The 13,632-nt window shown below is 62.8% G+C and overlaps 1 protein-coding gene across 2 annotated transcripts in view; it reads right to left on the reverse strand.

Annotated features, from left to right (window-relative positions):
- The window catches only part of RBM19 (RNA binding motif protein 19), a gene marked incomplete at both ends in the record, with an annotated part of 98,766 nt that overhangs the window by 18,063 nt on the left and 67,071 nt on the right, over positions 1-13,632 (reverse strand). For both annotated transcript variants that reach the window (XM_080717611.1, XM_080717610.1), the window contains one exon: positions 6,131-6,236. In XM_080717611.1, coding sequence (XP_080573737.1) covers positions 6,131-6,236 — 106 coding nt within the window. The remainder of the gene's footprint in view (positions 1-6,130; positions 6,237-13,632) is intronic.

A 13,632-nucleotide genomic window follows, 5' to 3' on the forward strand; every position in this document is an offset into this window, starting at 1 on the left:
CTGTAACGCCCGTCTGTGTGTCTCTGGCTCCACCCTGAACCCCGGGGAACCCCGGCCCTTAGGACGCTTCCCGTGCTGGGCTGTGCTTGGTAAACATCTACACAGCAAATCGTGGCATCTCCTTCACTGTGGGCTAGAAAACCTCTCCAGCCTGGGGGGCCCTGGCGTGGCTGTCCTGCACGGTTCTGTCCCAACCCTGAGCTCCAGAGACCACGTGGGCGGCGAGGACAGGAGGAGGCTGGATTCCGGAGCGGGCGAGGCCTGGGACACTGACCTGGCACACCCTCTTGTGTGGCGCTGCCCCCAGCGTGTGGCTCCGGATCCTCACGGGACGGGAAAGGTCGCCACCCACGCCACAGGCGCGCAAGAGACCACACATGGCGCCCCGTGGGCTCGTGGGGAGCCTCGGGCGGGCGGTGGGGGCTGGGAAGGGGGAGCCAGGCGCCCCCACCCCGGCTCCCAGACTAAGAGCCGTGCCATTCCCCTGCCGCAGGCCCCCTACTTACTCCTTCATACATCTCTTTTTTTTATGGCACTGGGGATTGAACCCAGGGGGCATTCTACCTCCAAGCTACACCCCAGTCCTTTTCATGTGGAAACAGGGTCTTACCAGGTTTCGGGGTCTTGCTAAGCTTGCTGAGGCTGGCCTCTAAGCTGCCACCCTCCTGTCTCAGCCTCCCAGACGCTGGGGTGACGGTGGTGACAGCTCTGTAAATCTCTGTTGGGTGGGGGAGCCCGGTGCCGAGCTGGGCACGGGCTCTCCTCTGTGGCGCCTGGACGCCGCCCTGAGAGCGTGAGGCCCCGGCTTCTGCCTGCCCCCGTGGCTTTCCTTTGCTTTGATCGTCTGACTCGGGCACGGACCAGATCCCGGGGCCCTGGACGCCCGCCCCTCGTCCTAATCCTGGGAGGAAAATCTGCTGAGGCAGCAGGGGTTGACAGCGCGGGCAGCCTCTTTCAAGACGGGGAAGGCCCTGGAGGGCTGCCAGTGCAGCGCCGGGCCCGACCTTTCCATGGCCTCCCTGGAGACAGCCTCCTTCTCTGGCAGCGAAGCCCGTTCCGTGCCCTTGGCGGGGCTCCTTTCCCGCAGGGCTGAGCAGGACTGCCTAGGCCCCCACCTCCTGGCAGAGCTGGCGTCTTGAGAGCCCGGGGTTCCATCCTGGCCCCTCCTGCTCCATGGGGGGCCGTCCCCAGCAGAGCACCTCTCAGCAGATGCTAAATGCCAACCTGTTCTGGCCCAGCTGCGCCCCCAGGAGGGTTCCCAGGGCCGCTGGTGACCTTGTGTGCCCCCAGCAGGGCCACTGCGCTCGGGGTCAGGGAGCCGGGACCCTTTGGAGCTGCGGGGGCCTGGACCCTTCTCTCTGATGGGGACTCCCTATGGGTGGGCAGGGATTCCGGTGCTGGGGACAGACCTCCTCCCTGGCCTGCTCCCTGCGTCCTGTTTACAAGCTCTCAGCAAATCCTGCCAGCTGCGTGGACCTGCGCAGGCCCGTTAGGTGGGAGTTTGTCCCCGGGAGAAGTGGGTGTCTGCGTAATACGAGTGACTCCTGCTGCGGGCTGTCGCTTAGCCCCCGACAGCCCCCGGGGCCCTTTTGAGAACCTACACAGGAGCCGAGAGCGACACAGGAGCCAAGACAAACACCCACAGGCCGCCTTCTGCCTGCGCTTTCTAGAAGCTCGACACACACAGATGCCTCTCCCTCCCAGCCCTTTCTTCGCTCAGCTCAACCCAATTCAGCTCGACCTCCGCAGGGACCTGCTGCACCAAGCGCTGAGTTAGGGGCCGCGGAGCCACCGCTGCAGGTCCACAGGCCCCCGGGGAGGCGGGAGAGCCCGCTGGGAGGGCCGGCGCCTGGGGATGCGATGTCCTCAGATCCAGGGAGCAGAGCCTGGCCGGACGCCTTCTGGCTACTGACCCAACGAGAGGCGCCTCTCGGCTGCAGCACGGGGTGCTCTGACCTCTCGGGGCGGCCAAGGGGACTAAAGATGCTGACTGGAGTCACTCCTAACCCTGAGAAGCAAAAGCCTGGCCGCCAGGTATCCGTGGTGGCCCCTGGCAGTGAACCCCTCGGATGCTACTGATGCAAGCAACGGCGGCTTCTGGCCTCGCTGGGATTCTCACCATCACGGGAACTTGTACTCAGATGATCTGAAACCAGGGCATTCAGACCCAAGACGGGAACTTGTACTCAGATGATCTGAAACCAGGGCATTCAGACCCAAGACCTGCTCTGATCCTCGAGGGCCTGGGCAAGCCTCGGCCCACACTGGAGCTTGGGGGGGGGGCTGCCACCGGCGGGGAGGTTCTTACACAGTGCTGAGACGGTGGCCAGGAAGCCAGGCCTTGCTTGCCAGCCCGGACGAGGAGGGCGGCTTGTCCCGATTCTAAGATCTCAGCCCGCCGCACAGGTTTTGGCCGACCCCGAGCGCCTGCCTTGAAACGCAAGGTCAGGATTCAAACATGGTTTCCTCTATCTCTGGGCTCTGATGAAAGGAACTTGACAAAACTCTGCTTAAATGTGTAACACGCACCCTGAAAAGAAGCCGCCTCCTGAATTTGCTTCTGGTCAACATCCTGGGCCGAGGGGCACTGGGTGCCCCTCCCTCGGGACTTCACGGGTGGGAGGGGCTTTTCTAACATCGCTCCATCTAATCTCTGCGATGGCCTCAAAGTGGTGACACCCTGTCCTACGATGGGCTGAGCCACCAGGGACCCCAAAACCGTGTACACACAGCAAGGAAGGGACAGATCTGACGCCACAGGTCACACGAGCCCCGCGTGGTACTGCCCGTGGGGAGGGGAGTCTGGGATGGGCCCTGCTTCCTCGTCTCCTGGGCAACACTTCCTACAGACCTGCCGTGTTCCCCCGGGGCCCTGGAGACCGGGCCCTCCACCCTCCTCACGGGAGTGGATGTGTGTGGGATGGGGAGCAGGAGCCCGTCCTGCCCGAGCTGCCGTGGCCAGTGCTGCCCACCCCAGGCCTCTATACCAGTGGCCTCTGCACCCGAGATTCAGAGAACGCCTGGGGAGAGGTCCCCCGGGAACCATCTGCGTCACCGGAACCGGGGCGGCTGGGGCCAGGCATCCTCGTCAGTGCCCCGCGCCGGCCCAGCACGGTGCAGGGTGCTCTGAGAAAGACGTGAGCTGGAGCGACCGCGCCACGGAGGCTGCCGTTGTTTACCACGGTGAGAAGCGCTCTCTCTGGCTGCCAGCGCCAGCGCCATCACGTCGCCGGCTGCCGGCTCCCCCCGAGTGTTTATTTAAGCCAACACATCGCTCTGCTAATTGGATAACATTCCATGTGAAAATAGACCTTTTAAAACAACAGCAGCGGCGGCAAATAAAAACAGCTGCAGCTGCTAACGTACAAAGGCGCGGCGGGCCGGCGAAGGGGAGAATTAAAGGCGTACCGCATGGGAAAAAATTAATATTCCGGTCCCTGGGTGCCCGTGGGCTCTCTGCGCCCTTCCCCTTCCGCTCCAGGACCAGTGTGGCCCCGGGATGATGGGAGGGGCAGCTTCTAAATGGAAACCCAGTGGCTTTTGGCGGCCACGGAGCCAGTGCGGACGGGCACATCTGATCAGGAATCCCTGGTACGCTGTGGGGGGCCAGCCGCCTTGGGAGGAGGGAGCCTGGGCCTGCAGGCTGTGGGGGGGCAAAGCAGCCGCTCCTCCCCCCGGGGGGCTGCATGGCCGGTTCCATCCCGGGCTGCTCTCCAGAGCTGCTTTAAGGGACAACACCTGACCTTCCTCCAGTGTCCCTGCCAGGCCTGTGGGCTGGCTGGGAAGTGGTGGGCGTGGTGGCTGGCATGGGGCTGGATTTAAGTGATCCAGGGCACGAGGGGAGCGAGAGCCAGCCTGTCCGTCTCTAGATGGTGTGAGCTGTGTGACCCTGCGCAGCTGACTGCTGTCCCTAAGCCTCGGTTTCCCCACCCGTCTAAGGCCTCCTGACAAACGCCCCCTTGGGTCCTGTAAGATGGATACACGCCGTCCCCGCCAGAGACGGGACTGCAGACACTTGGTGGCTTTTATCAGTTCAGAGATACCACCCCCAGAAGCATCCTGCGGCCCAGACCTGAAGTGCCGATCGCCACGCCTGAAGGGCTGTGCGCACGGGCAGTCAGAGGGACCGACGCGTAATTCAGGGACATCGCGCTGATGCTGTCCTAGGTTAGGAGACTCAGCCAGCTCACCGACCCGCCCCTGCGGGCAGGGTCACCCGCGCCCTGGGGCAGCGAAGGCCGGCCAGCGGCCTCGGTGCCCAGTGCTCGCGGGGCTCCATTGTGGCTGCGGCTGGAGCTCCGCAGATGCTCCGAGGAGTCGGGAGGGGGCTTCTACAAAAGGCCTGCCCCACTCCAGGCGCTGTGGGCTGGGAGGCCACACGTGTGCAACGCGCGAGGCATGTAAAGATGCCGCTCACGGAGCCCCGCGCCATCACCGCCAGCTGTCTGGCTACCCTGACCTTCGACACAGCTGGAGCGCTGTCCAGTTTGGGGCTGAGTGCTCGGCCTGGAGGGGGCACGACAGATCAGGATCCCCGCACGTGTGTGAGGATGCAGAGGGCTGGGCGGTGGCACGTGCGTGCGGCGTGCGTGGCCTGTGTGCCTGGGGCCCCTAAGGTTCCCATGAGCCGGAGGAGCAAACTGCCCACCGTGCAGTGCCCAGAGTCCTGGGGCGTCAGGGCAGACGGCACCTTCGACACCGGAACTGAATGGTGGATTCACAATTCACTGGAACCCGGAGGCCCAGGTGTGGAAGGGGGCTGGGCAAGAGGGCTGGCCTTCGCTCCCACGCCTGCCTGAGGCCATCGCCACCGCCACGTCCTCCTCGTCCTGGACAGCAGACGGAGCTCCTGGGGCCCGGCCTGCCCAGCCCTCACGCCTCTGCCAGAAAACCCTGTTGCCGTTGCCCCAGGGGAAACTGAGGCACATGAAGAACAAGTCACTTGCCCAGGTCACCCAGAAGGCAAGAGGCGGTGCCGAGATTTGAACTCAGGTAGCCTGGTTTCACAGCTGCGTGCTGGCCCCTGGGGAGAGAGGTTTGTCCCCCCGCCCCTAGCGTGGCAGCCCTGATGGAAGAGAGAGGAGAGCGGTACCACAGTCACTGCCCAAGCCCGGGGTGTGGCCCACAGAACGCAGAGGTGTGTACATGGCCACGGGCCCAAGGACGGTGGCTCCTCAGGGACCGCGCTGGTGGCCGTCGAAGGAACGGCCGAGCCAGACCGGGCGCTCGCTCTGCACCGAGCCTGGGCAAGCCCGGGCTGTGGCCACCCTAAGTGCCGCTGCCGCGCCCTCCCCAACTGCACAGCTGTGGGCCTACTGCTCCCAGGGGACTGTCGTGTCCAGACAGATGTGGCCACACTTGAGTTCAAGACCCGGGACTGAGACGGCAAGACCCTCTGGGTCCCAGAGCACCTCTGCCAGACCCCACCAGGACGCAGCGTGGCCCTGACTGCGCCTTGGGCTCCGGGCGGCTCACCCACTCGCTGGTCCCTTTGACGCCTAGGTGCAGGCCAAGCAATCCTGCTCTTGGGCAGGACTCCCCATCGGCTGGTGGGCTCCCAGGCTCGAGGGCAGCCTCCCTTGCGGCTTCCTCCTGCCAGCAGAGCTCAGAGGCAGGGGCGCAGTGAGGGCCGCTTCTGCAGCCTGACCTTCAGAGCCAGGGGCCTGGGCGCAGCGACCAGACACCCAGCAGGATGCCTGCCGCGGAGCCCGGCGAGGACCCGGGCGTGCGCACCTAGCAAGAGAGTCCCAATTCACCAGAGCTGCTGCACTCCGAAGGTCAAGGTGCTCGCCTGGGCTGCCCTCCAGTGTAACCAACCAGGAGTGCAGGTCGGGAGCGGGAGCGGCTCTCCCAGGCGCTGCTTTCTGAGCGCCTTTGAAGCTCCTTCCCGGGCGCTCTTTTGCAGAGAGGAGAAAACCCACAGAGTTTTCTCTCTGGTATGGAGAGGCCCAGGACCCGGGGCTCGGGCACGGTGCAGTGCATGGGGACGGACACCACCCCTTCCTATGACCACGGAACCCGGCGGCTCTTTCTCCAGGGATGCTGTCCAGATCAGCAGGGTCAGGGAAAACCAGAAGAAAACCATGCGGGGTGCTGAGGCGCTCCCCCCGGAAGGAGGGGCCCATCTCACCTTCGCATCCTGCTTGGTGAGGAAGTCCACGAAGCCGAAGCCCCTGTGTGCGCCCGTCCCCGTCAGCTTCTTGGGCAGGCGGACCGTCTTCAGCTCCCCGAAGGTGCTGAAAACAAGAGGCAAACACAGGAGGGTAAGGGCGGGGTCGAGGAGGAGACGGGGCCGCGGGGCTGTACGTGACCCCAGGAAGAAGAAGTAACACGTTCCCCGCTAGCCACCTGTGCTGGGGCTCAGCGGCCCGGGCATCCAGGGAGTGAGAGGGGACAACCAGATAGGAGGCGCTGATGGGAAATTTGGGGGTCCTTGCCAACAAGACAGAGACTTGCACGCCTGGCCTCCCTGTCCCTTTGGGGTAAGGGCAAACCCCGGCTTGCGCACGTGTAGTTAGGCGAGTGGCTGCCCAGATCTGACAGCTGAGCTTGGGGTGCCAGGTCGGCGGGCTCTCCTGACCTTTCCGGTCGGCCCCCCCATGTCCAAGCTGGGTACACACGACCCCATACACAGGAAGCAGATACGAAGTCCTTTTTCCTGACCTAGGCCCTGGGAAGGGCCTTCGGGGCCCAGCGCTGGATGACACAAAGCTCCTTTCTCCGCGTCCCCTCCCCCTGAGCTTTCTTTTTGATATCTGCTAAGCTGAAGCCAGGCGGAGTTCTGGGGAAGAAAATGGCCTGAGGACTCCTGCAGGGCTCACGCAGGTAAACACTGCGGCGGACTGGCCCCGCTCGCCCTGCTCCGTCCGCTCCAGCTTGCTAAGCCTTCCAGACACTCGAGGACAAAGGGCCTGGGCTTTCTCAGGGCCTCTCTGGCTTTCCTGACTCACCCCCCACCCCAGACCCCTTCCTGGTGTCCATTTATCAAATATACACGCACAAATGGCTGCCGATAAATATTTAATGTGCACGGCGTCTGAAGAGAGGTATTACTTTATTTGAAAATCTCCGCACACTTGCGGCCGCCTGGGTGCACACACACACATACACACACACAAGCCCGCGCGATGGTCTAGGATGCTTCGGGGCCAAAGAGCGATCGGGGAGGAACGCAGTAAGGGCCGTAAGCTCTCGCGAAACGGTATAAGCTAAATCAGAGGCGTTAACCCGCGGCCCCGACAGCATGACCAGGCATCTGCCAGTCCAATTTCTGAAGCAGGACGGTGAGTAAATGTGGCATTATGAATCCTCAAAATGAATCTGCACGTCTCCTCCGTGTGCTCCTGGGCAGCTCTGCTCCCCCTCCCAGCACCTCCTCCGGACTGGCACCAGCGACAAGGCCAGCCTCCTGGGGACAGGAGCCGGCCGGAGAGGAGCCCTGGCGGTCTGTGGCTGTGAGGAGGCTCCCAGCCCGGGGAGGGGGCTGGGGCTGGAGACCGAGGCCAGCAGGTGGGACGAGGGAGCCTGCAAACCCTGCTTTCTTCTGCCACCTAGCGGCCGGCACGCCTCTTGACAGACTCCGTCTTGGTCCTCTATCCAAGCCCCCTTGCCTCTCTGCTAGGACGGCAGGGGCAGGAGGGCGGGACAGACGGACAGGTTGTCACGCAGCCTCCTTCGGATAAACGGTCCTTTGGCTCCAAGTTTTACAGGAAACCACTGGGACCTTGGGGACAATCATAGACGACCAGGAGGCCAGAGCCCGCGCTCCATCTGGACGGTCACGCCCTGCCTTTGGGGTGCTGGTCTCTCCACCCCCGCCACAATGGCTTCTCTGCAGAGCTCCAAGCAGCCTCTCCTGATGTCCCCGAGGTGGGTCAGATGCCACCCTACAATGTTGGGGCTCACTGCACTCTGCTGGACGAGCACCGGCTTCCTCCGCCGCCTTCCCCGGGGCCTGGGACTCAGCGCAGCGGCAGCAGACGCCATGTCTCTTGCACAGGAGGATGGCGCCTCGGCCTCGAGCCCGGTGCCCCGGCCCTGCAAGGGGACCTGGAGACGATTCCACGTGGACAGACCGGCGAAGGGGGGCCTTGCCGAGACCACTGGTAAGTCGCGCCCACCCTCAGAGAGCAAAGGCGCGGGCCCCGAGGGGAGCGCAGATAGCAGCACACATGCCAACCCCAACGGGCTCGCTGCCCCAAGTCACAGACGAGGATGTCAGGGAGGCGGCAGAGGCTCCCGCTGCTGCTGAACGGCGGCTCGAAGGCGGCTCCAGGCTCGCACGCGGCCACACCGTGTTTCGCCCCGCTCGGTCCCGGGAGGGGGCTGGTGCACTCTGGGGCCGGGGTGTCTTTCCCCCACCAGGCTTGGCCAGGCCAGGGGGCAGGCGGGCACGTGTGGGGTGGCCAGGGAAGCCCTGTGCAGGCCCCCCCGGTTGGTGATAGAGGCGAGCCTCGTTCCAGCCAGCTGTGCACGGCCCCCTACTTCTGCTCACGGGGGCCGCCATCCGTCCTAGGATGCTCTCAACGACCTCCGCCCAGGACGAGCCAGCGTGTGTGCGTGTGCGCGCCTGTTGAGGTTAATTCCCCCTCTGTAACGTGCCACAAGCTGAGGACGCTCTGTGCATGGTAAGCAGCTGGGGTCTGGAGAAAGGCAAGATAGATAATTAAAAGGTGCAGAGAGGAGCCGGCGAGGAGAGGTGGGAGGAGCCAGTGCCCGTGGAGGGGGCACCGGAGCGCTCAGCCTGGAGCCGTGACGGAGGGCCACGCGCGGGGCCACCAGGGCTCTCGGGCAGCCACGCGCCGGGCTGGCCGTGGACACAGTTCCTGAAAGGTACGGCCTAGGCTTCAGGACGCCACTGGTGCTGCCATTGCTCCAGCAACCCACAAGAGTCCACCAAGACCCAGTCTGCGAGATCCATCACTCCCAGGCACAGTAACAACCAGAGACAAGAGCGGCTCCACCTCTGGTTCACAGATGAGAACACCCAGGGCTGGAGAGGCAGGCGGGGCCGGGCTGGCACTGGCCTCGGGCGCTTGTGTAACCGTGTGTGGGATCACATAAGGCCAGGGCTAACGATCGCAGAGAGATATTGAAAGGGAATTAAAAGGAGAGAGAGGGAGAAAAAAAAAGGTTGGGGGAGAAAATCGATGTAGTACCTTTAGCTCCCGGGAGATAAGCGATACGTAAATAGCAGCCATTATGAGGGCTCTTATCTGAGGCCAGGGCCCAGACGCTTCAAGAGCAGCCTTTGAAGGAGGTTCTGCACCAAGCCTGCCTCTGGGCGAGGCCAGCGGGGGGGAGGCGGGCTAGGGTGCCAGGGACCAGGAGGGAGGGCACCGCGGGGCACCCAGGGCGCCTCCCCGCACTGGGGAGGGAGCCAGGTACCCCCCCGCTGTGGAGATAATAGAAACCGCAAAATAGCAATTACTGTATCAGAGGCTGTGAATAGAGAGGGCACACCGGGCTCGGAGCCACGCCCCCCTCGGCAACCAATCCGCACCTCTCTCTCTTAGAGTTCTCCAATTCCTGCCCCGCCCCGGGCGCGGCCCCGCCCCCCCACCACACCGGGACACGTGATTGGTGGTGGTCCTTGGGCGTTGACAACCGGAGATGGTGGTCACGTTTTATTTTCTTTCGAGGCATGGGGGAGCGGTGGGGGGCAGCCGATCATGCCCAGCCTGGTAAACAAGTCTGCGCCTGTGGGCCTCTGTCTGCTCAAGGTGTGCGCGCCCAGCGGGCAGTGGGCGGGGCTTCTTCCCTGCAAGCCCCTGGCCCACCCTGCACAGTCAGGCACCCAGGAGGACGGACCGTCCTGTCTCTCCTCCCCAAGAGGAGAGTTGGGCTCAGGAAGGAGGAGGAAGGGCGAGGGCCGGAGAGGACCCTTGGAGAGGCTGACCGTGGCCGCTGCCCAGCGGCTCTCTGGTGCCTGGTTCTGGGGCTTGGCGCTCGGGCTTGGAGACAGGCGCGGCCCCTGCGCACACTGGCACCAAGGGGTGCGCCCCGAGGAACCCCACTCCCGGGACCTAAGTCCTTTCATCTGTCTTAGGATCTGCGGGGAGCGCCAGAAGCCCAGAGCGAGGAGGGCACGCTAGCTGGGCGTCTCCTCCCCGGGCGCTCACGGCACTGCTGAGACCGTGTGCTGCTACCTGGGGGAGTCAGGGTCGGTGCGAACAGCACGCAGGGGGAGTTTTATGCTAAGAAAGAATTGCTGGCTTCGGCTCTTTCGAGAGGTAGGAGAGGCATTGAAAAGCCCGTCAAGTACGCCACGGTCACCAACTCCCTAAGGCCGCCCCGCCCCGCCCCGCGGGCTGCAGCGTGGGTGCCATGGATGTGAATTCAGCAGGCCCCGAGCGGGGAGTCGCTGCCTCCCACGAGGGGCGAGGGACTTGCTCGTGGCCCCCACAAGCCTGTGCTTTTACTCCCTAACAGACCCCCCTGGACGGTGGCCTTGCCTACGAACACTGAGCCGGAGGCCCAGCGTGCGCACCCAGCCTGGGAGGCGGCGGTGGGTGACGAGCCAGCCTGGTGCCCAGGCCCTCAGCCGATCTGCAAGCCCTGCGCTTTCTCAGACACACAAGAGGACCCGGGAAGAGCCGCTCACGGCAGCCTGCCAGGTCTCGAGCTCCTGACGGTGCCCGTCACTTCCTGCCCCGCCCTAGAGGGCACATGGTGAACAGGCAGCTCCGCCAGGGAACCGACATGGTAAGCTGGCAGTGCCTTGCCGGCGCCCAGTCTCACAGTCTTCTCTGCTGGGGGATTGAGGCCAGGGCCATTCTACCTCCGAGCTACATCCCCAGCCCTATTTTAATTTCCAAATAAGGTCTCTCTAGGTTGCTGAGTCTCACCATGTTGCCGGGGCTAGCCTCAAATTTGCGATCCTCCTGACTCAGCCTCCCTAGCATTGGGATTACAGGCATGTGGAACCATGCCAGGCTTCACAGTCTCAGCCTCCCAAATGCTGGGATTGCAAGCGTGCGCCACCACGCCCAGTGTTTTCAAGCACCCATGTTTACGCCTTCAATTGCAGTGAATAAATCTCAGCAAGAAAGGGGCCCTCTAGAGCGTGCACTGCGGGCCTGGTGCCGGGCGGCTGTGCCAGACAGTGACCTGATCATAGGAAAGGCGAGATGTGTGCCCCCTGTGCAGACGTGCGCGGGCGTCTTGGCCTGCGGCGGGCTGGCCTCCCTCCTGTGGCTTCAGGGAGTCCGAGCCGCAGAGACAGCCTCCGGAGGGAGCCGCAGCGCGCCCCGCCAGCCCCCTCGTTGTTCCGCGCTTGCTCTGCTGAAAAGGTGCCTTTTAGGTTGAATGTCTCCAATTACCAGCTGCTCATCCTGGTGAGAGCGGGTGCAGAAAGGCTACCGGCTCGTCGTCAGCCTCTCAGTTTTGCCTCTTGGAGGCTCAAAAATAGCCTGGCTTCTGAGCAAGCCAGGAAAGAGGCGCCCACGACGGCCTTTAGCTTTTCTCAGCCGCCTTGCACGGGTCCTCGCCGGGCAAGCGCGACCCTCTCGTTTTCTAGATGAGAAAGCCCAGGAGGAGCAGCTAAGTGCTATCTCTGCTTCTGAGCCGGGGTCCTGTTCCAGACAGACTCTCCTGAGCGGCCTGTGGAGGGGGCCTGGTTGAGCCTTGGGCACGGCAGGTCCAGGCTGGGTTGATAATCAAGAGGAAGAGACAGCCAGGTGTGGCGGGCACGCCTGTAATCCCAGGGTTTGGGAGGCTGAGACAGGAGGATGGCAGGTTCGAGGCCAGCCGCGGCAATTTAGCGAGACTGTCAGCCACCTAAGTGAGACCCTGTTTCAAAACAAAATAATAATAATAATAATAATAAAAGGGCTGGGATGCAGCTCAGAGGTAGAATGCCTCTGGGTTCAATTCCTGGTACCAGAAAGGACTCCGAGGGCCAGAGGGATGAGGCGCTGAACCAAGAGCTGGGGTGGGGCGGAGGGTGGGGCGGAGGCCCGCAGCCCAGCCCGCATCACGCTCTCCAGCTCCTCGCGGTCCCTGGACCGGCAGCCTGAGCATCACCTGGGAACCGTCGGCGCCGCAGTCTCACTCCTGTATCCCCAGCCTCACCTTTCTCTTTCTTTTTTCTTTCTGCGGTACTGGGATGGAACCCAGGGGCATTCTACCTCTGAGCTACACTCCCAGCCCTATGCTTTATTCTTTATTTTTTCTTGTGGTCCTGGGGGTGGAACCCATGGTCATTCTACCTCTAAGCAACATCTCCAGCCCTATCTTTTATTCTTTATTTTGAAACGGGGTCCTACTGGGCTGCAAAGGGTTAGGGTTAGCTAAGTAGCCGAGGCTGGCTTTGAACCTGTGTCATCCTCCTGTCTCTGCCTCCCAAATGCTGGGATTACAAGCGTGCGCCACCACGCCGGGCTTATTCTTTATTTTTGAAACGGTCTCACTGAGTTGCAGAGGGCCTAAGTACCCGAGGCTGGTCGCAAACCGTGATCCTCGTCTCTGCCTCCCAAATGCTGGGATGACAGGCGTGCGCCACCACGCCCGGCAAGGTGATGACATTTTAAACATGGTGTCACCAAACAGGACAGATGCCATGTGCCACCTCCCTGTCTGCGTTCCATTCCTATTTGGTCCTATGGGGCCATTCTACTTCTGGAATGAGGAGCCCCGTCCCTATGACCTGTGGTTTCTGGGAGTCTCACAGCTTTGCTGAGGCTGGCCTTGAGCGTGCGATCCTCTTGTCTCAGCCTCCCAAGTGCTATTTATAGACACGCGCCACCACACCCGACTCAGACCTGCCCTTGAAGCGCAGTAGACACTGTAAGGAGACTTGCCTCTCAGGCACACGGGTCCCGAATGCACCCAGAAGCACTTCCGGAGCAAACTGCGCAGGCCCCGAGCTCTGTGCGCCCGGTGAGGACGGTGGGCGGGCACGCTTGCGCCTGCGCGGCTGGGTTTGAGCCGGCGGCTTTCGATTTTTCTAATCTCTTGGCTTGGCGCACATCCTTAGTACAGTAGCTTTCGAGGCATCTCCGATAGAGGTGCACTTTTTATTTATAAATAAGACGTACATATATTGCTGTTTTACTGCCCACATGCGTCTTCGATGATTAAACAGTTAAAAATCGGAAACATTCACAGTGTGAGATAAAGTGTAAGGGCTCTCCTAACTGACTTTGCCAACAGGTGCTTCTTGGGGAAGCACGTCCTGTGCAGCTCTGAGGGCCCTTTTTATGCACGGGGAAACCGAGGCCCAGGCTTAGGGGATCTGCCGAGTCGCACTGAGGTGCTGAGCCGGGGCTCACTAACTCCAAAGGCCCCTGCGCTCACCTGATGCCCTGAACGAGAGGGGCGGATGGACCTTGCCGGGCGTCCAGCTGACAGCGCTGGCAGGAACCTGGTCCTCACGGTCAGGGGCCGAGTCACAGCAGCACCCAAACTCCCCAGTCAGGAGGGTCGGCTGATCCGTTTGGTCACCTCGTCACACGAGGCCAACGAGGCCACGGGTCCTGGCGACTGTGGATCTGAGACCGTGGTGGCCGCTGTCACCAGCGCCCCTCACCATGCTGAGACAGTGTTACCTCCCGATGCCGCAGGGAAGGCTGGGAAGCTGCGGGCAGGGCCAGGACCCTCCGGCCGACCCCCAGTGTCCAGCGAGGGGTAACA

The sequence above is a fragment of the Muscardinus avellanarius genome (assembly GCF_963383645.1).
Source record: "Muscardinus avellanarius genome assembly, chromosome: 21".
Lineage (NCBI taxonomy): Eukaryota > Metazoa > Chordata > Mammalia > Rodentia > Gliridae > Muscardinus > Muscardinus avellanarius.